The sequence below is a fragment of the Columba livia genome, chromosome 3, assembly GCF_036013475.1.
Source record: "Columba livia isolate bColLiv1 breed racing homer chromosome 3, bColLiv1.pat.W.v2, whole genome shotgun sequence".
Classification (NCBI taxonomy): Eukaryota; Metazoa; Chordata; class Aves; order Columbiformes; family Columbidae; genus Columba; species Columba livia.
In genome coordinates this window covers 55,753,213-55,779,946 of record NC_088604.1, presented here as the reverse complement: position 1 = coordinate 55,779,946, position 26,734 = coordinate 55,753,213, and the positions used below count along the sequence as shown (strand labels likewise).

Below are 26,734 nucleotides of genomic sequence, written 5' to 3'. Positions count from 1 at the left end.
ACCACACTTTAGATAGCCGTGCAGCCTTAGCCCTTGATTTCATGCCCACTGACCTTTGACATCAGAACCCGATAAAGCATTGTCTGTATGCTTGCTCTCTGTAGCAACAGAATAACAACAATGTAATGAGGGCCACATGAAGAAACCTTAGAAGCTGATGGCAAAACTGCCATTAGAGACTATCTTCTAGTGGCAAACCTGTTCAGCAGTGAGACGTGCATCTACCCAAAACATCTGTTTTTTTTCCCAATCTCAAAAAAAAAAAAAAAAATTAGCTGCCCCACATCATTCACTCTCTCAAAGCAATGGAAATGCTCTGGGACTAACAGAAATCAGATTGCTGAAGTATCTTCCCTAAACAGTTTGCCAAAAGCAACTTCAGCCATTTTACTGATTAGTTTTTCTTTCAACTATCATTGTCCCTATTCTCATTAAAAAAAAAAAAAGTTAGCTACATGATCAAAACAACAAACATTCACTCACTCACCCTCCACCTCCAAGCTCCAGAGAGCTGGTGTCTCCATTGATGAAGTAGGTGTTCTCTCCACTCCATTTGAATACCTGAGGAAGGGAAAAGAACCCCATATAGTTGAACTGTGAGGATTCTTGTACTCTTAAACCACTGGGGACTGACTCTTAGCAGGTATTTTTTGGTGTGGTCGTATTTTGTTTTATTTTTTTCTTGAAGGGGAAGGAAGAAGTAATAGGTAGAAAGTAAAGGGAAATACATATTTGAAACTCTGAACAAGGCACCCTAATCCTTTTTAAAATTCTGCTTGCATCTCTAAATCAACAGGCATTCTGTTAAAAAGGAACAAAGTGTTCAATATTGAAAAATGCAAAAGCCATGAAGGTAAGGGGTATTTCAGTAGCACTCTTATCTCTGGTTTGTTGTCACATGTGAAATTATACCCTGTTCTTGATGTCACTGTCTTCCAAGGTGAATCTTTGACAGTCCACTCCTTACTCTTCCCTGCTTCCCCCCACCTTCAATCCACTTCAAACCCTCTCCTTGCCGGTACAGACTGTCTTCTTAGCACTTCAGATAATCACAGCTGCTGTTGCTTAAAGCATTGTGTTGAATCAATGAGCCATTCACTGCATTCAACAGCCCTCACATCTTCTAAACTCAAATATGCTGTCTTCCCGAAAATCTCATAGATGTTCAAAAGTGGAACCCAAATATCTTATTTGAGAAAGTGAACACCCACTTACCTTGAAATTTGGACTGAATGTGTAGAGGAATGTTTCACCAGTGCCATAGTAATGGTCACTAAACCTGAAGGGATGTGTAGCATACGCTCCAAATATCTGTCAGAATAAAATGATTAAACAACTTTTGAGGACAGTGCAAAATTCAAGAGAAAAATATCCAAACATTTAAAAATATTTCCTAAAGAACAACTGAGCTGGTGTTTCATGTTAGAAGGACCAGCTAGTAAAGTACATCAGATGAGCAAGTGCTCCTGCAAATCTTTTGTATCCTGTAAGTTAAAAGCCAGATGATGACAATGGCAATAGGAACACTGACTCTAGGAGCTACTGAAGTACTAGACCTTCACAGAGGCATTATTTGTGACAGCTTTTTAGTGAGATACCCAAGGAAGATACTTCCATGGGGACTATTAAAGGGAGCACTCACTGCAATTATGAAGCTGGGGGGTGGGGTGTATTTCTATTAGTGCTGATGTACTTTCGTGCCTGTAAGTTTAGTTTCAGCTGTAGAAAATACAAAAGAAAACACCAATGTCTTATTTTGGTATGATGTCACTTTGCAGAATGACTAGCACTTCTGAATGATCACTATATGATGTTGCCCTTTCAGTCCAGCCTCTGCAGAACACGCACTCCTTACCTGGTTGTCCATATCCTTGATGACAAGGAGAACCGGACTGTCGAGAGATGCTGATTTACGGTACAGAGTCTTCAGGCTGGTCCCGTGCTCCAGTGTACTGTACGCAAGCCGCCACGGGTATCCCTGCACTCGCGCGGGCAAGCGCCGGGCAAGCTGGGCAATGAACAGTGGGAAAAAGAAACATATTCAACAGGTTGTGTGACAGCTGGTGCCCCAGGACTATTCCCTTTATGCAGGGGCTTCTGAGCCAAAAAATGGCTGTCAACGGAGCAGTTGATGCCAGCAGCTTAACACCTGTGCCACATGCATGTGTCCTTGTACCCTGAGCTCAACTGTCTGCGTTTACATCACATCAAAACTGGCACCCCCCTCAAAGCACAGCAGGAGTTGCCAGTCCTCATTATCACAACTCAAAACTCTAGAGTTGCAAAACACAAAAATAAGCTTTCCAGGTGAGCCATACTAAGTACTTTCCGAATTATTAAAAAGCATTGGCATTGCCTCCGGAAGGTAAATGTCCCACACGTGGCAGAGACAGCACCAGAGCTAACAAGGAAACTTGAGGTTTTTCTAGCCATACCTGCTCTATGTGCATGTTCTCCAGGAGGGCACTGTGATGCTTCAAGACAGGCAAAGTATCATCATCTTCTTCTTCTTCTTCATAGTAACTGCAAACGCTCTTTCTTCGTTTTGCTTCTTCTACTGTTATGATCTGAGGCAAGAGAACAAGTATCCAACATAAGGCTGTCAATCCTCTGTTGAAGCAAATTAATTTAAAACAATATAACCCCCAGCTGTTACACTGTATGGAGCAAAACCACTGTATAGGATGGTTGTATCAAGCACAGACAGCCTTAACCAAATGGGGAGATTCTAAACTGGCAAGGTGTCTTTGAGACAGCTTGGCCAGAAGTTCTTCATGCCCTGGTGACCTCCCATAGCTGTAGAGTCCCTTTGGATTAAAAAATATTGAGGTAACCAGGTGACATCATGCAGTCAGTCTCAGATACAGCTGGTCTCAAGCCAGAAGGCTAAAGTGCACCTACTGCTTCCAAGGGACACGACACACATCTGAACGAGGGGTCTTGTGGAGACTAAATGAGGAGGATGCAGAAGCATCTTTGTTTTCTCTCATGCAAATAGTTGAGTACATTAGTTATTTTATCAGGTGCTAATGCATGAGAATATGAAAAAGTTTAAAATGTCACTTATCCTTTTCATTAAAACAGCAACTTTTTCTTGGTTTACTGACTCAGGCATGGTTTTGTGTACACAAACTGAAACAGAATTAATAAAGCAAAGAAGTAAAAATGTAAATAAATTTGAATAGATATTTTGAAGTTCACAGAATCACAGAATCAACTGGGTTGGAGAAGACCTCAGAGACCATCGAGTCCAACCCTTGGTCCAACTCTAGTCCGTTTACTAGATCATGGCACTAAGTGCCATGTCCAATCTCAGTTTAAAAACCTCCAGTTCTGTCTTGTAGGAAATATACTGAGTAAGACTCTGAGCATCCAGTTTAGCTATATTCTTGAAAACACTAATTCTGAGAGTCCAGATCTTTATAAAATACATTCTTAGTTTAAAATGAACAAACAGCTCTTTGGAAACTTCTATTTATTCCTTTGTTTAAGATTCCATAAAGAGAGCACATTGTAATATTTTAAAAGTAAGTCCATATAAATATTTCTAACACTAAGTTTGAATTTAAATACTTAAAAAATGAAGCACAGATTTCTCTCTAGCAACTACAGGTAAGCCATACTACTGCTTCCCATAAAGCTGGTAAAAAAGTGAGAATGCAAGTCCATACACTTAATACTTGTCTATCAAAGCACTCAGCAGCCTATGGGGTGCTGAGAGAGACAGGGGACAAGTTCTGAACCCCAGGCAGCACGGGCAGCAAACAGGAGCCCAGATGTGGTGTAGGGCAGGAGCTCCCAGGGTGCCTGGAGCTCACCGCAGAGGGGAGGACACTGTGTCACCCCTCGGCAGCAGTGGTCTGGGTGTCCTGGCTCCTGAAGAGATGCTGCTGGGGTGCTCAGCCTCCCAGCATCACCTGGCAGAGCTGGGAAGCTGCTCACCCTTCAGTGCAGCTCAGGGTGCTTAGCAAGTGACAGGAGCCTCGGTGAGGTGAAGCACACTGCGCCCAGCAGTGGGGCTTTAGCTGGGGCTGGGTGCCAGCACAGCAAACAGTTCCTGTACAGCAAAAGCTCAGAGACTGGGCTGATGAGAAAGAAAAGGGGAAGCAAGGAGGCCTAACCACAAAACAAACAGGAAACCTGAAACAGCCTTTCTTCCATAAGCACATCACCATGAAGGTCTTCTCTTGGAGCTAGAACCTCAAGATGTGGTTGTCAAGCACACTGCGCTGCTGCCACACACTGCCCTGCAAATACAGCTTCCAAATGACTTTCCCATTACACATGGGTAAAGTTTTGCATAGCTCCTCCATGACTTCACAATCACTGCTTGAACTTGCAGAAGCTGTCAACAGTCAAGACAATTGCCAAGAAGCGCCTGGAGGTCCTACGCACACCTGTCCCACAGGCAAGAAACAAAATCCACTGGACTGACTCCAACTGCAGATTTAACCACATCACAAAACACAGAGAAGGAGTTTCTTTCGAAGACCAGGACTAGTGAAGAGTTCACCGTGGGCAGGACAAAGCCCTCACACTGTCTGTCCACCTGGCATCTCCAGTGGGACATGAGCAACATGTCTGCTGGATGCATTCACCTCCAACCCACATTCACCTACAGACACCTGGAGTTGAGCCTGGGGCAGCCGCCCCAAGCAGGGCACACCAGCACTGGCACTCCAACATACACAGTGGGGTTAGGAAAGGGGGCAAGACAAAATCCAATGGCAAAGCAAAATCCAGCCCACAGAACTAATGTTGTTACATGTCTCTGTGTATCTGAGCAGTACAGGTATTCCTGCCAGTGACACTGGCAGAGCAGTACAGCTGCATCCTGCCCCTCCAGCCCAGGCTCAGCGGGATTTAGTCCTGGGTCTTCTGAGACTAAAAGGAATCCTGTGCTTGAAAATTTTTCATATGTTAAATTTCGGGGAAGGTTTGCACTAAAAAATTAACATAAATTTAAAAAAAACCTCAATAAACTGTTAAAAAGACAATGGACTTTGTGCTTTTATCCTTGCTCTTTTTCCACCTCCTGAGTGGTTTCCCTTCCCTCTTCATCTTCCAGGCCATTATTTTATCTTTTTCTTTTTTTTTTTTTTTAAATGAACACTTTTTTCATCTTATATAAAAAGTACCCCCCAGGTCCTCTTTCAAAGTCTTCCCCCAGGAGGGGGAGGGAAAGTATCATCGTAAATCAACCAGTCACAGGTAACTGTAGCAAAATGCAACCAAACTTGCAAACACAGGCAATCACGGAAAATTTAACACAGCTGTAAATCACAAATCAGCTCCAAAGACAGACAAATCCCCTTCTTCACTGCACAGATACTTTTTCAGTCTATAACCAAAGTGCACATTTGAATGAAGTTCAGAGTCAACAAATGCAAAAAAAAGGGATTTGCAGAATCACATGTTTACAGACCACACAAAAGCAGAGAGAGAGACAAAAAGAATCAACCGCTACAGAAAGTGGATCTACAAAATCTTTTCAAGTTTTTACAGAACTGAGAAAGCAAGCTACCTGGTCTGGAAATACTCTGTTAAAATTAGTCTGAGTAAGGAGCACATTTTTACTGGGACAGAAGCGCTGTATCAGATCCACGCTGTTCAAACAGGGACACAGTTCAACATACCTCCACAAAAGGCTCCTCCTGGTCAGGTCTGGCATAGTAAATAATTCGAATATTCAAAGGCGTTTGCTTCTCTTTCATTATCTACCAGTTTATTTTGCAGTATCCACTACACTTCCCTGCTCTAGTGGCAAGAGCTCTCCCCAACAAGCACGACAGACTGCCCATGGCACGCTGGGATAAAGTTGCTTTTATGCTCCTCTACACTTTCTGTTTCCCCACAAGGGAGAGTGAAACTTGGTAAATGATCATGCCCAAATTTGGACTTCCGATAAAGATTTCCTGAAAGACCTCCTTTACAATTTGTAAAGCTTGAATATACTACAAATAAGAGAAATACACCTTTAAGAAGCTGTTTCCAGAGAATTATTCTTCCAATACATATTGAAATAAAACAACGAGAGAAAAGCTTCCAGCGTGGACAGATCTCTCTCACCTCTGTTCTTCACATCACTGTCCCTCCCTTTTTCATTTTGGTTTTATGAAAATGGCATGCAAATAACACCTGAACAGTGAAATCTAGTGCAATATATGACAGCAATCAGCTCTGGGCAAAACAAGGAATGAAGACTCCTATCTATCTATCTATCTATTTATTTGCAGTTCACAAAGCACCAAGATTAAAAAAATAAAAAACTGTAAAAATAAAAGCTATGTGGGCTTAGAGGTCACATTACTACATTTCAAATGTCAAGCCCCACTCCCAACCTCCACTTTTGAACAGGACCAATGTAGTTTAAAGATAGAAACGCTTCAAAAAAATAAAAAGGGCAGTAGAATTTTAAAAACACATTTATGTTTAAGACAAATAACCAGATGACTTTGTAAATCACCATCAAGATATTTCCCACTTAGGGATTTAATCTGGTTGTTTGTTTTTTGTTGTTTTTTTTTTTTAATTTAATGCACACCCTTAGCACAGCAAGTGCTTCAGTGTTCAGAAATATAATTAAAAAATGTGTGCGAGCTTATTTGCCTTAGAAATGAGGTTTTGTATGCACAAGTGACGGATAACACACACAGGCATGGCAAGTAGTTAAAACAGATTACAAAATCCCCCATATGAAAAAACAAAAGTCCCAGTCTAAAACCTGTCCATCTTACAACCAATATTCAAACATCACTGCTGTGTGCACCTGAGGTGCAAGGGTGTGCCACAACATCCCACAGCAACCCATTCCAACCAGCACACAGGAGTCTCTGTTGGTGTTTACATGTACATATACATTTCAGAGGTTTTATTTGTAGTACATAAATACAATATGGATTTAGCAATGCTGGCAACATACACCTGTATACTTTTGCAAAAGGCTAACCTCACATCACCAAAATATTTGCACAACTGCTGCTTGCACACCACAGAGCTCCCAGTTGTTTGCCAGCTCTTTCTAGGGAGGGAAGAAAGGAGGACTGAAGGAATATGAGTACGTTTGCGAGACAGATACAAGCCTGCAGGAGACTTCTATATAAGCAGTAAGCATATAGAAACACCATAAAAAAATCATCAAAACAGCAAATGCTGAGATTCTTAACAGGGGCTGCACACTTCATATGCTTCACACAACAGCAGAAAGCACTCACCTCCCAGCTTTTAGTAGTGGGCTCACTGAAGAAGTTGTCTATCATGTCAAGCTCCTCCTTTTCTACCACGACAAAACCTTGCTCTTTGGCATCTTTCCCATATATTTCTGGTGACCACTGAACAAAAAACGTGTACAAGTGATCCACCCTGTAAACAGAAGAGGAGGAGACAACCGTTGTGCAGTGGTCCATGAACACAGCGCTGCCATGTAGTACAGAGGTTTTGTCCAGTCACAAAAGAAGGGACAACCGCACAAATAGTGTACTACCCGTGTACTTCCACCCTTGCGTACCACCCCAAGGCAATAAATAGTTCCTTCCACCTGGCAGCCTGAAGCATTTCAAGGTTTCTGTTTTCCATTCCACCATACTTTTTTTTCCTCCCTTTGTTATACACACAGTCAAAGCATCATGGAAACACCAAGTGGTTTGTGCAGTCCCACGCAATTAATATTAAGATGACAAATTGACTGTTTTTACATCATGTTCACAATAGTTAAGTCCGTAAAAAACTCAATTATTTAGTTTGACCTCCTGCACAGACCAAGCCATAAAATACCACCAGTAAAGTCTACGCCACATTTCTATCTGCCCTCTAAAAGTTACAGAGATTAACCACAAAAGAATTTTTCATTTTGTTAGCATAATGAAAATAAGCAGTTACTGACAGCTTTGCTAATGATACAGTACCGGCAGTGTATGCAATTCCATAACTGTGGTCAGTTCTCAATCATTTTCTTGAATGAGATGCTCTTTGACAACACCCGTAACAAACAGCGAAATAATTTCTCAAGAAGGAATTTAGGTAATATATTCCTTTCACCCAGATGGTACTAAGGATTAAAATGAACACATGCAATTTGAAACAGGAATACAACAGTGGATCCACCGTACAAGGAGATGAATTGCCAGGAAGAAAAAAAAAAAAAAAGACAAAGAAAAGTAATTAAAGAGGGCAGATAGAAAGATAGTAAGTACTTATGACACCAGGACTTTCTCCAGTTATTCACTAGAGAGTTTTGTCCAGCAGTTCCTTGATCTATACAGAACAATTAAAAGCTTAGAGAAACCTAGGCATTCTCCCCCTATATTTCAAGTTACTTGGATTTATAGTATATGCACAAATAATCTTAAAACACCATTTCAGCACTGCTGGATTCTGTTCAGGTTCATTTATTTTATTCCACAGATTTCTCCAATCAAGCCTACATTTTCTGCTCTACACTTCTACCAGTAATGGCTAGAATCTGAGGTCAGTTCTAATTGTATAAACTGCCAGGCCTGAAATTGTTGCCCGCTCATAACAGGTATATTAATTCATAATTAAAGCGAGACACTGTGGGGCAGAGCTTGACTCACTTTGGCTTCAATACATTTTGTTCCAATTCCCACTACCCTCAGAAAGAATAAAGGATTTATTTGCTGCGTCATTGAAATGTCCTTCTAACCATGAAAACGGAATAAATTAGCATTGCCTTCTGTTTTTTCTGTTCTCCTTTGCATAATCACAAACACTTCTGTGGTGCATGGCTAACAAATGACCTAGCTGAATTTAAATTTTTGTTATCAAACAAGAATTGTATCTACGAGACATTTCTAAGATACCACCAAATACAGCTCTAGCATAATGGTCCTAAATTTGTGAATGACATGCAACACAATAGTTCCTGAGGCATAAGCAGCCTCCCTTCATCAAGAACAAGTCAGGTAGCTAATGCTGACGTCAAAATAAGAATTTTAGCTGCTGTTTGTTCTGCTGCAGCAACACACACAAAAGAGATCAAAGTAGCACCATGCAAACAATCGGTCCTCGGGATAGTCCTCTCCAATAATGGCCTGCAAAAGGCTAAAAGAGGGTCACACTATCATTGCCAAGGGTTCCCCCTTTCTTTGTGAGAAGCCATGTGATCGCTTAGAAGTTTGCACAGATCTAAAAATAGTGAACTATGGAAGACACTTCTAAAAGCTGCATCATCTCATTTTAATCAAGATCTTTCAACTGCAGAAGTTTTCCCACATCAGCAGGTGCCACTCAGTGTGCCCTAAAGCCCTTAACTTGCTCACAGAGGCTTCAGAAGAACCAGTACAATCATCTCTTTGCTAAATAATGTAACTTTTAACTGAAAGAGACATTTAACTTGACCATTCTGTGTTTTACGTGCAGTAGTGCTAGTCTGGAAAGCTAACTACTATAGAAACCTGCACTGCAGTAAAATCAACCAAGTTCCTCAGCGCACTCAGAATATTTCCTGTCAGGTCCCATGGACCTGTAAATGCCCAGTTCATCTAAGCAGTCCACAAATAAGTTTTTCTCTGCCATGGACAGATGCTAAATAAATCCAGACACTAAAGATTTAAGAAGCAGCAGTGGAAAGTAAGAAATAGGTTATTATAGAAGTGAAGTCATTGTGAAAGGGATGCTGAGCATCCCTTCTCTGTTAATAAAATAATAACATTATGCTATGGTGGTATTTCCAAGTGACCAAAATGAAAAGAAAAAAAGAGACAATTCATAACTTCAGAAACCAGTGCCTGGGGAACTCTCCTACAGCCAGCTTGACAGCTGTGAGGAAATTTACCCTAGAATTCAATAGCTGTTTCAGAGATCACATGCTTATGACTGTGTTATGCACTGAGAGGGAAACATCAATAAAACATAAGGTACCTGGAAATTAACAACTTCAGAAATCTGAAGTTAATCACTACAAAAAGAACTTATTCAAAAGAAAAAAAATGATAACAGGAAACTTAAAAAAACAAACAAAAAACCCAAACAACAACAACAAACAAAACAAAATAAAAAAAACCCACAAAACAAAAAAAACAACCAACCCCCCCCCAAAAAAAACCAAAAACCAAACTAACCAAACAAAAAAAACCTAGAAGACACAAATCAAAAATGAAAGATGGAACACTGATTAAAGAGGGAACCCCCTGCCAGCTGTAGCCAGATTGAAAGGAAAGTTCATAGTAATACGCACACAAAGGGCCCAAAACAAATGCAAAAATGAAAGTTTATAGTGAAGGATATAAATTCAGTAGAAAAATAATTTTGGAAAGTAGAAAACACGACTTAAATATCATTACAGCCAAGTGATAAAATTAGTGTTAGACAAAAGCCTGGTGGAGTATTATGCCACTGCACTGCATAGTAACCTGGGCACAATCAGCCGTGTGTGTGTGTCTGTCCCAACAGCAGAGCACACACAGAAGAGCAAGCAGGGGCTGTGATTGCAGGGTGCTCCCTTACCCTTGGCAGAAGGGCCCTAGAGACCTGGGATAACGGCTCTGAATTTCGGAGCAAGAGCTCCACACCAGCACACTGATGACAACACTTGGTGCGACCCTTGAATGCACCAAGAAAGTAACATTCAGCAGAAAGAATGAGATTGTGTTTAGTTTGGTGTTTGACACTTTGGTGACCACTGTTGGAACACTATGCTCATCTCTGATGCAACATTCCCAAGTCACATTTAAACACTGCAGCTTAAAGAGATGCAAAACCAACTGTTGTACAGCAAAAAGCAAAAGTTATTCAGCTTACAGGAGTGACACTCTGTGATAACCAACATTAAGAGGAACTGAATCCAGGTCATGCAGATATAACCACAACCTGGGACCGGAAGCCAGAAAAATTAAAGTAGGTATCTAGTGCACTGAAAAAGAGCAAAGGCAATTGTCAATAAAACACACTAGACAAATCGCCAAGATTCTTTAGGGAGAACCACAAATTACTTTTCTCCTAAAAGATGTACTTTAATTTAGGAGGCTCCAAACTGACATCACCACCGCCACCATTTCTGTTGATATGGCAACAATATCTGACTTCTTTGAGGGCAGAGGCAAACCAGTCTTCCATAAATCAATGTATTTGGGTCAGTCACATGTGGGAGTGAGGCTACTTCCAAATTGTGTATATAGATAGTGGGGGATGGTTTCTGCATCCTTTGACACATGTACAAAGGCCCCAAGTCCAACCACAGCAACTGGTCTAGAAACAAGAATTAATTCAGAGGAATCCTACACCTTTGTTACAAACATGCCTGACTACATGATGATCCTTCATGAATCTTATGAGGGCTAAGGTATCGTAAGCCCTCATATGCTTATATGAGCTTACATGAGCCCTAATTATAAGATACTAAGCTACAGATACAGACTGGTTTTCATAGGTTTCATCTGTACAGTGCGATATCTTATTTATCAGGAGTCTATGAGTTTTCTATTTGTACTGGGCTAATTCAAAAGGAGTGTATATCTAAGCTTTAAGCTACCTATTCCATTCCATTAAGATGAGCATTTTAAGAGTGATCTTTCAGCATCAGGACCACCTCAGTCCTTGTCCCTTTATGCAAAGTGCATGGAAGCATCATATCGGTATTGACTCCAGCTAGCTGTGATCTTTCAGATCTCAGCTTCAACCCTATTAACTACAGCGTATCACGCACCAGATACTAACAAGAGTCACAACCAAGCGGCATCTTGCACTACAAAAGGAAACCTCTCCAGAAACAGTAACGAAACCCAAACCAAAACTCACCCAGCTCCCCAAACCAACCAACCAAACAAAAACAATCAATGGGGCAGGAAGCTAAGAGTACAAAAGCAAGGCTCTACCCCTGCTACTTTTTCTCCTTGAAAATTTGCCTGCTTTCACAAAAAAAAGCTTCCAAAAAAGCAGATGCCCTCTCAGCAGCATGATCTCTGTGCAATGTCTTGATCAACACAAAATATACATTCATAAACCAACCCTGTCAGCCAAATTCCTATTACAGATAATCAGTGAAATTTACTTCTTGACTTAGGAACTAGTCACTGCTAAAATGAGAAAATTGTCTGTTAGGACACATGTTTATAAACAAAAAAATTTTGCATTACTATCTCTGTCCCATTGCAATGCATTTTCCTGTGCAAGACCTTGAGGAAATCTGTGAGTGGTGGAATCACTGACGTACTAATACTCAAAATCCACTAGGGTGGAAAAAATCAATATGCTATTTAAATACCTGTAAACACAAATCCAAGTAGTAAGAGCACGCATAGACTTACCCCCTAATACTGTAAGCTATACCCATTGCAAGGCTTCTCAGCAGAAGAATCAATCAGTCAGCATCCAAAAGCATGGATGCCTCTGCTCAGCTGAACCCGACAAGATGCTGCCCTAGACTGAGTTAATCTGTATATAAAGAGTCTGGAGATGTCCATCACCCCTGTTACGTGTCAAGGCGAGCACAGCTGTGAGCAGGGTGCAGGGCAGCACAGCCCTGGAGTCACTGATTAACCCAGCCGGGCTCTGCAGGTCATCGGGCAACGTGCGCTGGGACGCTCTCGGTGCCCAAGAAGCCACGTAGGTCCCAGATGAGACCTCAAACAGTCACAAAAGGCCGATGAGTCTTAACACTTGTTAACAGCCTTTTTTATAAAGAGTATTCGACTAACAGTTTTCTCTCTGTATTGATGTTTCTGGAGGCTTTCATTAAAAATAATTTTAAAAAAAGTTTTAAAAGGTGAGTTTTCCCCCCACCATGCTTCTGTCCTGCTGCCTGTTGATCTTGCGGACAGAACTGCAGCTCCTCTGGGAGCGGTGGGTGATGCGGCTCAGACTGAAAACGGAGCCACTTTCGCAAATTATGACAGAACCTGTTTTAATAGCAAACACCAAGAGGCAATGGTAAAATGCAATTAAATGCAAACCGAAGGAAGATTTAATTTATGACGGGATTACAGGCCTAACACTAATTTCTTCAAAATCTTAGTCCAATTTGTTTTTTGGTTTTTAATTACTACGAAACGTTAAGACGTTGCACAAGCTACTGCAACTGAACTGGACAGTTAGTGTTTAATTTATGCTGCTTTATGGCAAAGAAATGAGAGTGGTATTCTTGATACTTTCATACATTAATATACATTGTATTTTGAATGTTTTTAACTTAATAAATGATTTTGATACATTATATCAAAAATACATTGTAAAGCTATCCCAAATAACCAACTGTCCATGCCACTCTCAAGATGCAACACTGATATAATAATTATATACTATCCAATACTGGAGCAAGAATACCACCAGTGCATTGGAAGTGATGCATTTTGCTTTGGGAAGGCATCTGGGAGTTTGGAGAAAACACTGGCTCGTTAGGCAAAGATATATCTTGCATTAATATGAGGGCATAGGTCCCACATTTAATTTTTGCCTCAAGTTCTACGTGATCTTTTACGCACTTCTGTGCTGCTAGAACAGGCATTATGAATAGCACCATAATGACCCCATCTTATACTATATTCACCACTAATTCTTACCAAGATCTGAACAGCAGCTCTGAGAGCAAAGATCTGGCCTGTCAGCCAGCACAGCCAAGTGCTGCTGCAACAGCTCTCTTTAGGAATTACTTGTTCCTCATTCCAAAAACTTAAGTATAAACCAGTTGTCAACATTTCAGTTTATATATGGATTAGGTCCCCTCACTAATCAGAAAATTTCTGCTCATAAAATGACAAGCCAAGCAGCTGTTATCCAAGTTTGCAGTAAGATGCTTAATAGATTTACCTGTTGCGCAGAGAAACCATCAGAGATTACCTCAGTTCTGCTCAGCAGCTTTATTCAACATTAGACACGCTATCCTCAAAGCAAAAACTGACCTTGTGTTATATTACAAGCACCACTCTAACTCCTTGAAGTATGTACTCACACTTCGACCTAGAATTTTCTGAACCTGCCCTTTTGCAATCACTGAGGAGCCAAGGACTGGGTTGAGCAGAGAGCAAGCAAGCCAAAAGCTGTCTTCAGCTGCAGTCCCGATGGCCACATTCCAGATGGATCAAACCTCTCCCCCTCCTCCCCTAGGTCAGCACCTTCCATACCACTGCTCTGCTCAAAACACTCATTTCTAAAATAAAAGAAATAAACACTTACATCAAAACATAAGCTACAAATTTGAAAATAAAATTAAATATTCTGAAAAATTATTAACAAAAAAGAAAAAAAAAAATTGTCCGCATCTTAAAGATACCTTCTGAGATTGATGACCAGTTCAGATTCTTCCTTCCTGGCATCTAATTCACCAGAAGTGTTATCACTGATTTCCCTGTTTCAGGGACAGTTCATCTACAGAGTGGAGAGCTGCTCTAGTTGCCTTCTAGCAAAAGAATGACCATGGATTTGATTTCTCAGAGCCAGTGAAAATTCTTGGGTGATTTATGTAGAAAAAAATCACAGGTCTTCCTTTTTTTTTTTTCTTATTTGCTATAGTGCTATTTATGCATGTGTACATACACACCTACAGGCACCAAAACCACTTTAACCTATTTTATCACAAAGGAAGGGGATTTTTGTATGGGCCTGAAGGCTGAAACAGTTACATCAATTCAGTTAAGAGTGTCTCCTTTTTCCACATCATGCCCTTTTGCTCATGTGAGATACCTATTTTTTAGCACAGGCACCTTAGCGGATTCCTTGCCTCTCTTGCCACTGCTCCCCTTTTCCCCTTTCCTTCACTTCCTGGACTATGGCTGAAACCCAGATCATCCCCCAGTGCTTTTCCCATATGTTATCTGCACGTACATCCCTCTTTTCATCTTCCAAGTGGCACCTGATCCCTTCTGCCTTCCCACTGGGAGCCACAAGAGACCACCACTGGTCTCTGGCATGCAACAAAATGAGGGCTCCCCTCTCCTCATCCTTGCTGCATTTCACACCTTGGACCACGTAGTGAAAGTCAGATTCAGCTCTAGAAAGCACAACACATTTAAAAATATGAGACAAAATACATTTTCGTGCTATGCACTGCAGCTTACCTTTCCCGCGGAACAGCAAACCAGTACTCTGGTTGCTTTATCTTTTTACTGTACTGTTGAGACATGGTGGTGCTCTGAGATGCAAAGGACTTTCTCATGGGCTTGCCTACTTTAATGCACAGAAACATTGGAGGAGTCTTGCTTTTCTCCTCTTTCGAAGGAAGCATATCTGAGCAAGAGACAAAAGAAATGGGCTGCTTAAAGGAAGTACAAATACTGCAGCTGGTAAAACATTGTCACAAAGATTAATAATCTTGTGCAAAGGAATACTCAGAGGCACCATACACAGAATTACACCTGACATGTCATTCAACAGCAAAACTGGTTTAATAAATCCTTGTTTATCCTAAACTGTGGCCATTTATTCCCATTTTGTCACAGCCTCTATCCCCCTCAGCTGTACAGCCATGTGCAGATTAGCGCTGTGAAGCAGATCAGTAAAACCATCAGACTGGGTGCAAACTGCAACATGAAGCAGGTGCAAGCAGAGGGGATTGTTTCACTGGGTCCTGGTACCCCATCCAGTAGAAGGGTAACCCTGCGCACACACACAGAACACTTGACCAGTTCCTCAATTCTGACAGTCAGCCAGAAAACAAAAACCTTTTGTCTGCACAAGACAGTACAAACCTTTTTGTCTGCACAAGACAGGGTCAAACATAAGAGCAGTTTAAGTTCCCTAAATTACCAGCATGACAAAAACATTGTTTATTAAATTACAGCCTAAGTCACACTGAAGGTGCCTCATTCATTTTAGGAGTACACATACAGCCATCTTTTTTATTTTTCTCTGCCAATGAGAATGATCACCAAATACAACCACTGAGATTTAAATCCTTTGAAAAGAAAGGAAAAATAATTTTAAGAATAACTGGTTTTCAAATAAAGACTTCCACTCAAATATCTCCCACCACCTCATGTGAATCAAGGGTATATCCACCGGTTCATTAAACTACCAAGAGAGGAGCAGCAGCACTCCGGGATGGATTAGTGCTTAGAGGTAGTAATATGTGTATACAGTATCTAAACTGAGATTTCTTTTTGTTATATGCTTTCCAGTAACAGCCCAAATTTTAGTTATTAGAACCCAATGACCAATCAGGACAAAATGACTGGTCAGTAAGGCTCTACATATAATCCTATTTATCACTTTTTGAAGGGTTTCCATAGCACAGCAGACACCAGACAGATGCAAATAATGTCAAGAACACTTCAGTACCCTGCTTTGCAAGAACACACTACTACTTTGGAAATGATCAGAAATACACTGACAGACTTCACTGAAGCAACAAAAGCAACCAATAAAGAGTGACAATTCCTAAGCCATGAAATGTGCCTGCCAGTACTGTGACTAGATGACATTTCACTGTCCTCCTTAAAGCCAGTAAACAGAGGTGAAGATTATATAAACAGTAGCCACTGAAGATGGAAAAGGCACACAAACTACTTATCAAATTAGAAGCTTAGGGAATTTGAAGGTATTTTTCTCTTCTAAATAGCATGTGATAAAAAAATATAATATACAAGAGTGAAAAAAAAAAAATCAGGTATTATAGAAAGAGGAAATTTAGAGCAGAAGGCTATCCATTCAAAGGTTACCGTCATAATGCTGTCCGAGTCTCAGAGGAAACAAGGATAACCAGAGACCTACCTTCAATTGGCACTTGAATTTTCTGCAGCAGCCACAGTCTGATTTCTGATTGATTGTCTAACTGTGTTTCTTGACAGGTCTTGTCTATAGCTGGTACTAACGAAGAGTCCACAGACTCTTTCAGATCCTTCTCCTCTGCTGCTGCTGAGCTGATTTCTAACGAAGGCGCTTTCCTTTCAACACAGCAGGAATCGAGCTCCATACTTTTAACTGTATGGACTTCATTAGCTTGGGACTTTGAACAGCTAAGTGTAAGGTCTATACCAATTGCTTTATTGTTTTCACCTTTCTGGATTTCAGCCTTGTGTAAGTCTTCAGATGACTGAGACCCATTCCCATCTTTATTGAGGTAAAATTCAATAAGTTTATCTTTCTCTAGCTCTTTTTTAGTGTCCAGTGTAGTCTCCACCTTACCTGTTGGGGAACTGACACATTTGTTTACTTCTGGAATAACATCTTGCTTTTCACACAGCTCTAAGTCTAAGTCAGCTTTAGGTTCAACACTGTCCTTTTTTTCCAAGGAATCAACTGTCAAGTGCTCCTGGACTTCTGTAGTGGGTTTGGTTACCTGCTGCTTAGTTCTCCCCAACTCCCTGGGGTCAGCCAGAAAGCCTTCCATTACTGAGATTTTCCTGTCCAACCCTCTGTCCACACGAGAAGACGTCTTTTCCAGCTCAAAGTCATCCTCTCCTTCTCCCAAAAGGGATTTTTCTTTGGTTTCGATGTCTGACGCATTTTTTTCCCCAGAAGGCTCCTTGGCACATGGTTCTGCAGCAAACTTTTCCAAATGTTCAGTGGCAGTGATGTTGTTGGGAAAGTCCAGTAAGTTTGATTTGATTGAGCCTGTACTCTCAGATGACTGAAGAATTTCAAAATCAGTAGACTTTTCCTTATCTGACGGTTTTATCTGTTTGGCACCCAGAGTGATGGATGGATCCCCATTCTGCTGCCTCTTTTCTCTGCTAAGGGATTTGAATTTGCTGAAAGGATTGATATCTTTCTCGGAGGACAGGTCTTCCCATTCTCCTGGCCTGTACAGAGGACAAAGATCCTTTGGTATGTCACTGTCAGGGAAAATGATGGATGTACATAGGATGTTAAAAGCAAAATGGAAACAGAAAAAAAATGGAAAAGAAAAAATAAATAATATGCCAACTTAACTTAAGCTCTGAAACTCAACAAAAAAATTACTTTATCCAAAATAAACATACACCAGCGGAAATAAGTGACATTAAAGAAAATTAAGAAGAATGCAGAAAGGATAATATAGAAATAAAATGAGTAAATCACTTGGCAGTATATGCCACATGGGTGAAGAAATGGTACACACATAACAACAATGTGCAAGCCATCAGAAGCCCAGTAACCACAAACCACAGGACATGTACTTAGCTGCTGGAATTTCATTCATTCCATATTAATATTGTTATTTCCCACACCTGACAATGAGTCAACCTCTACGACCATCCATGCTTCCCCAGTCAGTACAAATGTATTTTTGAGAACAAAGCAAACTGGAGATAAGCCGTACCTGTTGGAACATGTTTACTGCAAAACAGTAACAGGCAGGAGGGTTGGATTTTTTTAAATTTTATTTTTCTTCCCATTACTCAACTGCACTGTTTGAATGCAAACTTCCCCCAAGATTTCTTTTTTCAAGCAGCACGATTGCAAAACATTTCAAAATGGAAAATTCTCAAAACCTTAACAGCATACAACTTGAGCTCTTCGTTACTGCTAAAAGGTTTGAGGTGAATAAGAATACAAGATTCTCATCACTTAGAAGTTACTAGACACTCTAGTAATGAGCATAACAAAATATGTCAGGAATTTTTCTTGAAATGAGAAAATAGAAGTAGATGAATTTCTCTGATCAAACAGGTGTTGCCTATAAGGACAAAACCTTGCTTAGAATAAATACATAAGCAATGCCCAGACCATGCATAAGTGAAGTTAGCCCACCCCAGAAAGTCTATTATGTATTATAAATGCTAACTATCCATGCATTTCTGGTTCTGAAGTGGAAGTATTCCACAGACTGCTATTTCTGCAAGTAGTGAAGTTGGCAGTTAAGGTGCTGTTATCTTCAAGAAAAATTTTAAATAATGTTTTCAGATCGGTCCCAGTAATGCAGCAAATGGCCCAAATCTACATGTCTTTACTTTCACCAAAATAACCCCAGAGACGAGTCCGTGCAAAAGCCAAACCACAGTATGCGACCAGTGCTTTTAGCTACTGTTTTTTACTGGTCTCCTTTGCACTTTGGTTTTCATATTCATGACCCATTTCTCTTTACTGCCACTGAAGTGTTCCAAAAAGAAAGCGGAAGAACAACACAAGTGAATCACTCCTTTGCTGGCACCTTCCTCCCGTGACTTGTTTTATTCTGCTGCATTAAAACTCTTTCCCTCCATTCCCCTCCCACCTTTTCCATAATCCTTACTGAAAATGTGCAAACATAAGTTCAGGGAAGAACACTCCTTACGATGGCAATGCGTCTTTAATCTTCATGTGAGAGATGTCATTGTAGAGAGCTATTGAGACAACCTCCTCCATGGGGCAGATGAGCCCATATTCTTCACAGCCATTCTCAATTACCAGAGGATCAGACTTATGTGGGTCAAACATGATGTTGTTTGGAGTTACTATCATGACTCCTCCAACTACGCCCTAAAATAGGAGAAGGAAAAGTTAGCACATCACATGTGATTCACTTATTGTTTGGTATTGGATTTTAGGCTACTATCCTACAAAGAAAAACCTTTCTCCTGCCTCTTTATACCCCATCATGCAATGTTTGCTAACAAAATATTTTCGGTTTCCAATGGCATCAAGTCAGGCATTGTGAGGAGCGCAAAGAATAAAATTAGCCAAGTTCCTAGCTAATAAGGAAGAACATCTGAACTATTCAACTTTCAGTGCTGTCTGCTACAAGCTAAAACTGCAGATTGTTAATCAATCTCAGACAAAATAGATTAGTGGATTATAAAAAAGTACTATTTTGTTCTAGATGCAGCCGCCTTCATTTGATACATGAATTTATATGCAACCAGCACACATGAAGGCAGTCTTACTCATGGGAAATATCAAGGTTACTATGCTAATCTATGTTATAGGTCTTCTTGATCTGCTCTCCCAGAGGTACATGCAAAAAGCTTCTATATATAGGGACCTAATATGAATTAGCCTCTCCCTGATATAGAAACAGCTTCTTCCACTGATCCAAGCATATTTTGCACAGCTTTAGAAGACATTTAATTCTTCAAAACGTGCTCTAGCCATGGATTCAATAAGAGCCATTCAGCATCCAACCCATGACAACTGACCATTTTTCAAGAGTGTCAAGGGAGAGTTCCAATGCCTTTCTCCTGCACCATCTCTTCCAGATAAGCTACAAAATTCACCAGACCAGCTCAGAAGCTGTGCATAGATCATGATATTTGGCAAACAGGAGCCACAGATCAACAGGAATGACCTACACTGCAGACACTATTAATTATCCAAGGTCATCTGCAAGGGAAGGCAATGAAGGCTAACAAATAGGCAGGTAAAAGACCACAAGCTTGGTTTGTTTGTTGTTGTTGTTTTTTTTTTTTACATCAGGGAGATGCCAAGCTGATGGCTTGGTACTGGCAAAGCAAGTACGTGTGTGCCTGCTCCTCTGTAAAGCAAAGTCTGTATAAATTTCCCATTTGCTTCTTCTGCATGACTCATGTACACGTGTCTGGTTTGTGTCTGGATCAAAGAATTGAGTGCAGAGGCTTCTCCCACAGGTAATGTAAGTCTAGTTAGCCAGGAGAACAATCCATCACTAGGCTCTGCTTCCTACCCAGCCACTGCAGGAAGGCAGGCAACAAGGGATTTTAGCTGCACTGGCAAAGAAGAACTTTTAATTGTTCTGACTGCAAATTACATTTTTGGATCTGTAGCCATAAAACTGGCAACCTGTATCCCCTGCACCTAGCAAGCAGCACATAACAAAGCAACAGTTTTGCCCTAATTTATGTGTGAGACATCAAGTAGCCCCCTGTTACTTTCTATAAAATAGCACACTGAAAAATTTCAGAGTAGTTAAATGCAGTCTACATCCACTTAACGTGAGAAGAAGCCAAGAACTGTAGGTGTAAACACATCCATCTTACAAAAGTCAGCAGTAAGGGAAAAACATGTTTAAACTACAATGGTTAGCATCTCCAGTGTTATAAATTCCAGAGAGCTTGAAAACCCAAACATGCAGAAATGTAACTGAAACCTGAGCGAACAAGAGGAGATACATCAAAGCAGATAGTTCAAGACAGAGTATTAAAACCTTGAGAAGACAAGAGGGTTAAAATACTGCCCAGTCCTTGTGCCTTTGCTTCTAAAACAGCAGCTGTAAAATTTAGTGTTGCCGTCCCAGGGGGAACATGTACGTTACAAGAATGCTTGCAAGAAAGAGAAGGTTGCATCATGCAATTTTTATCTTTTTATTAGGGTTTGCATGACATTCATTAGCAAGTACAGAAGCAACATGGACCTATTTGGAAACACTGCTCTGAAAACAGTTAAAATTTAGCTTAAAGACATAAATGAAATAGATAAGCATGTGCTCATTTTATTAAGCTGTTGCACAATTTGATGGATGGAACCGGACAACTAATCCTGACACGTCGTAACTTTGAAGTACAGTTGTCCCTGTGTATCCAGCAATACGCTCTTAAACAGATAATTCTGGTAAGATGTGGTAAGGGAATGAAGATGAGTGGAAGAGCTATTCTCTCATAAAGCAACTATCATAACAGGTTAAACAAGTGAAAGAACAAAATGATCCAGCATATTACCATGGTACCAGTAAACACAGCAGTGACTGATAAAGCCACCATAACATTAATGTTCTTTACAAACGTGGAGTACGTTTGACTCCCCCAGTATTCATCTCTCACTCATCCAAAACAGAATTTGCTTTTAAAGAATCTCAAACAATACCCAGAAGTCAGGTTCCACCTACCTTACCATCTGTGAAGTAACGACAATTCATTTTTAAAAACTTGACAACCACAGGCTCATCCTCTTCTGAGGTAGAGGACAGAACTCTCTCAACTGGTTTGAAGGCCTTTCTTGCCAAATCAGCATCCTTAAAAAAGAAAACGTTCAGTGCAGAGCAACAGGGCCAGAAACATATACTTTTTGATTTTGGACAACTAAAAGGCCAGGTTCAACCATTTTCCTTTTGCTTAAGGAAGAAATGTGGTGGTCATGTATGTATGTATGTATGTATGTGTGGACACTACCTGTACAGAAGAAAAACCTTGTAACATTACAAAAAACCTCCACACAAATAACAGGCAAAAAATGAAAAAACGACAAGTCAGCTCATCAAATTTCATTGAGGTATTCGCATTAGGAGAGGGCCAGTCCTGCCACCTCATCTACACTGCAGACCTCTGCACACAGTGCACTGGCACGACTTCCCATGCAGGTGGCACAGAGGTGTAAGACTGAGGTTAAATACATTTATTTACTCCAGGCTTCCCTCCACTTTCCTTTCCATTAGTTATGGATTTGAAATGTCTACTTGCTTTAGCACCAGCAGGTAGACAGCTAAATTTCCTAAAATGACTCTCTAAAATCATCATTGCCAATCACCCTTCTAAGGAAAATGAAGGATCCGCTATGCCAAGGCCTTTCACAAAGATTAAATCCAGCAAGAGAAGTCTACAGAAGGGTTACACCATAATATGCTTAACTAGAAGCAAACTGACTGCTCAAACTAAACTAACAGGCTCCGTGCTCAAGGATCTCAATGCAGGATCAAGGCTCTGGACTGCAGAGCACAGAAACCTCCAGAGTGAAACACTAAATAATTTTTCACATTTAACTTTCTCTTGTTTAAAAACTACACACTACACCATTTTCAATTGCTTTGATAAACTCTGGGCCCAACTGAACTTGTATTGCGTTTCTATGCTCAGACAGAATTCCCTTAATTCAGAATATTTTAAAGAGATGGTAATTTTTGTAGTACAGCAAATTAAAATTGTTACTCAATACACTACACAAAAGGCTGGAATTGCAAGCTCAAAAACCTGTTATTCACACAGCCCTGAATATCAGCCTCAGAATCAGAAATTACATTGTGAGTTTAAGACCAACGAGCCAATGTTTGACTTACAGGGAGTTTATCATATTCAGCATCTGATGATGAGGGAGAAACGTGAGCGCCAGGACTGAATGAAGACAACCTCACAGCGCTTGTTTCTGGCACAAAGAGAATCTAAATACAAACATATATGTCAAAACAGTAAGACACAAGCTTTAAAAAGTTATTCACTATAAATACTACATTATACTAGAAGGACAACTCCATCAATATTGAGCACTTGGAATTGCAACACACTCCTTAACTACTTATTCTAGAGTTCTTCACAGGTGGTGATGGCAGGGCACATGCAGGTGAATTAATTACAAGGATCTAGCTCTACATTTTGTTTTGAGACAGAAGCAAGAAAATAAAACTTTTTCCACAGAATGAATACCTTCCTTTCCCCCCAAATTTACAATCCCAAGTTCTCTTGCAACTATCGCAACTACAAAACAAGTAACTGTAAAATTACTATTAATAGTCAATAACTTGTAACAGCAAACTTGGGTCCAAAGATAGGGCCACTGCTGAAGATGGGGGATTTTCAGTGCTAGAAGTTTATAACACTTCATTATAGGTTGTCTGTTTCCAAAAACATATTTGCATCTCCAAATTTAAGTACATATTCCTTATTTGAACCAGTATTTTAGCATCGTGTACATAAAAAACAAATAAAAAACACCCTTACACTAATACATGTATATAAAATTCTAATGCTTTACTTGAATTTTCACATTTCCCTCACAGTGAACATTCCAGATTTTTAGTAGCACAGTACTGAAACTGCACTATAGGTCTGGACCTCCACCTGTCGCAGCAAAGAAAAATACTTCTAAAGGTAAAAAAATGTTAACAGCTTAATTTTAAACTAGAAGTGTTTACAAAAGTAAAACCATTTTCCTAATCTGGACACTTCAGCCTCTTCATGTCTGTGAAGCAGAAGTAGAGATCTGCTCTTCATGAACCAAGTGTTTGCCTTCACATTTGCATTTCCATTATTTGACTCTCCCAAAAACAGTCTATCTCCATTTATTTCTCATCTTGCAGAAGACTGACTCATTCCCAACACAATGACAAAGAGTCATTTCAATTACTGTATCTATCTCTCAAATTCTTTAATATATTATATACAGCATTTATCTAGGCTTCCCAAGACTCTTGCAACAGCTACGTTACCCTCTTTTGCTTCAGAGTCATCTTTAAGCTTTAGTGACAGAAAACAGATAACACAAGTCAGATATGGCAATTACAAAGCTCCCTCCCAAACTCCAGGTAACGATCTAGTAAGTTCCCCTTTGAGGGATTTAAATTACTGTCCATTATCTTTGTACCGAAGTACCTAAAAGATATGTGAAAGTAGTAAAAAGCTTTCAAATACATAGCAAATAATCACATTTCAAGTACTAAAAAAACCCCACCAAACATAAAATATTTACCTGGCCTGGCACAATTGTCTGCGTGAAAAGCTTATTGAGCTCCACAAGCTTGTTTGGGGTGATGTTAAACTTTAATGCTATGCTGTTTATGGTGTCCTGATTTCCAGCCTGAAGAAAGAGTTGAAGCTTAAGAACCATAGTGAACACGTTCACCGCACCAGCTGAACTAAAACTGTCTAGCAGACTGTTCACAGGGAATAAATGTGACGATATCAACACACCCTCTGTATAATAGCTTACGTGATGAGCTAGGATCAATAAAAATACAAAAACATTCTTTTACACTATACAGTAGATAAAATGGAGAGATGTTACAGATGCTGCTCTCCTTTTCTCACGGAACTTGAAAGCAGCACCACCTCATTTAGAACTGGCCTGGGAAGTGGTGAAAGGAAAGCTTATTACACTCTCAACAGTTGCAAAACATCAGCCATTTGTGCTGTTCCCAGCTGGGACACGTGTCTCCCACAGCTGCTCCGCATGATGAGCAGCTCAGGTCCCCGTGTTTGGGGACATGGCTGGCTCACCCAGACTTTCTGGGCAGAGCTGGTCCTCTGAGCCACTGCGGCAGCACCGCCGAGCCCTGCTCCAGCTTAAAGAAAGAGGTCTCACATTGTCTCAGCACCAAGCACAGGCCAACCACCTGGTGACCTAAGCAACACCATGGAATGGAAGTATTTTTCAGATAACAAAACTGCTTTCTCTATCAAAGTGCTGTAAAAATAGGACTGGCATCTGTGAGAAGAAGCACCTGGGTGGAACAGTGGTTCAGGATGTGAGCCTTGCTTTCTCTACACAGTGATCCCTACTGAGACAGGTACAAACGGCAGCCAGTATTCACTTAGCGCTTTCAGTTTTGTGCCACTGGCTCCCTTTCGACTTCAATAAGCCCACTTTCAAAAAGCAGACATGAACAAAGCAAAACACCAATACTTACTGTATATTCTATGGTACCATGGGGTTTCTGAGAAACCATTTTTTTCTCTTTCTTTTCATTGGTTTTGTTTTGATTGTCATCTAAAGAGAAAAAAAAAAATCAAGTAATTGACTTTCAAGGTGTTTGCCTATCAACATGTTTTGAAACAGATCTACAGGATGTGCAAATTGCAGCTGTGAACAGGAACAAGAAGACACATCAAAAGTTATCTATTAGGCCTTAAACTGCATTGCAAGGCAAGAGAAACTTCAAATACAGCAGGTTTAGTAATCATTCAGAAACTTTGCAATAGTTATGTACCTGTGGTACTGTATCAATACAGAACTTCTCCCATGTTTTTCTTCGTGATTCCTACACAATTTATCTGTTGGATACAAGCACATTGTGTGATGAGCTCCTATCAAGGCTGAGGCAGAAACCAGCAGATGAATGTGCACACTGATACTGCACTGGTACGACCAGAAATCCCCACTTCACCACCGGCTGAGGCAGAAAGCAGCAGATGAATGTGTGCACTGATACCGCACTGGTATGACCAGAAATCCCCACTTCATCCCTGGCTTAGGTAGAAACCAGCAGATGAATGTACACACTGACGCTGCGCTGGTATGATCAGAAATCCTCACTTCACCACAATTATGTCATGTTTAAATACTACTTGTGGCAGAACGCAAACCCCCCTCTCTCCTTCATCACGGAAAGAGTAGACACATCTCCCCCTCTCTCTGCTGCTTGAGTCTAACAGCTTCTTTTGTTTGGACCCAGAGCCTCCTGGCCAGGGCCATTAAGAGAAAGGAGAAGGGAGGCGACAGAGAGCCGCTGGGCACCCGTGGCCACTGTGGAGGATGTTTGGAAGCTTCAGGGGCACCCCACAGCCAGTGTGGGGGTGCAGAGAAGCTTCTGGAATGCCTACAGTCAGATCTGATCAGGCTATAAAAATGGGATTCTCGTCAAGACTCTGCCCTCTTGCACAGATCTCTTGGAGCACGAGCCAGATGCTGCCGCCGAGAGCCCATCCCCGGGATGGAGACTTCGCTTGCCTTGCCACCACGTGTGTGAGTAAAATCTACCCTTGCAGGATTACGAGTGTATCTACTTTCTGTGCACATTTCCACATGTATTTATACTTTCTGTGCATGTTTGCATGCATACTTTCCGTGCTCAATACAAGCACGTGTATAAATTATTTCCTCGTATAATCGCGGGTGTATTTTCCTCCCGTGCTTCCCCATAAGCACGTGTAATATTCCGTGCACATTTGCACGTGTATTTCTCCTCGCAGGATTGCGAGCATATTATAAATTTACCCTCGCAGAATCACGAGTGTACACTTCCTGTACTCAATACGAGTAAGTGTATCCCTTTAAAATAATACCACACCGTGTTCAGGCAAGTGTGTATTCTTCCCGGACTCAGGGGCGGCTCTAGCATTGTTTTGAGTGAAGCCACGTGCATGCACTCTGTGGACCTCCTGTTGTATTAATTGCTGCCCCTTCATAATTTTCCTCATCCGAACCTGTATTCAAGTCACTTTTGGAGTGCTAAAACCCTGTTTCTCACCAGTTTAATAAAAGTTGTTTT

At 40.7% G+C, this 26,734-nt stretch overlaps 1 protein-coding gene across 13 annotated transcripts in view; it reads right to left on the bottom strand.

The window, feature by feature from the left end:
- NCOA7 (nuclear receptor coactivator 7) overlaps positions 1–26,734 on the bottom strand; it is a 95,080-nt gene that overhangs the window by 2,433 nt on the left and 65,913 nt on the right. For 9 of the 13 annotated variants that reach the window (XM_065056844.1, XM_065056842.1, XM_005507430.3 and 6 more), the window contains 12 exons: positions 25,154–25,233; positions 24,217–24,324; positions 22,811–22,912; positions 21,647–21,772; positions 19,145–19,329; positions 16,660–17,723; positions 15,009–15,177; positions 7,215–7,362; positions 2,436–2,567; positions 1,856–2,008; positions 1,216–1,311; positions 488–561 (listed from right to left, as the gene is read on the bottom strand). In XM_065056844.1, the coding sequence (XP_064912916.1) occupies positions 488–561; positions 1,216–1,311; positions 1,856–2,008; positions 2,436–2,567; positions 7,215–7,362; positions 15,009–15,177; positions 16,660–17,723; positions 19,145–19,329; positions 21,647–21,772; positions 22,811–22,912; positions 24,217–24,324; positions 25,154–25,233 (2,437 nt within the window). Of the gene's footprint in view, positions 1–487; positions 562–1,215; positions 1,312–1,855; positions 2,009–2,435; positions 2,568–5,636; positions 7,156–7,214; positions 7,363–15,008; positions 15,178–16,659; positions 17,724–19,144; positions 19,330–21,646; positions 21,773–22,810; positions 22,913–24,216; positions 24,325–25,153; positions 25,234–26,734 lie in introns of those variants that run through there. The other 4 variants (XM_065056849.1, XM_065056850.1, XM_065056853.1 and 1 more) reach the window with 3 other exon arrangements.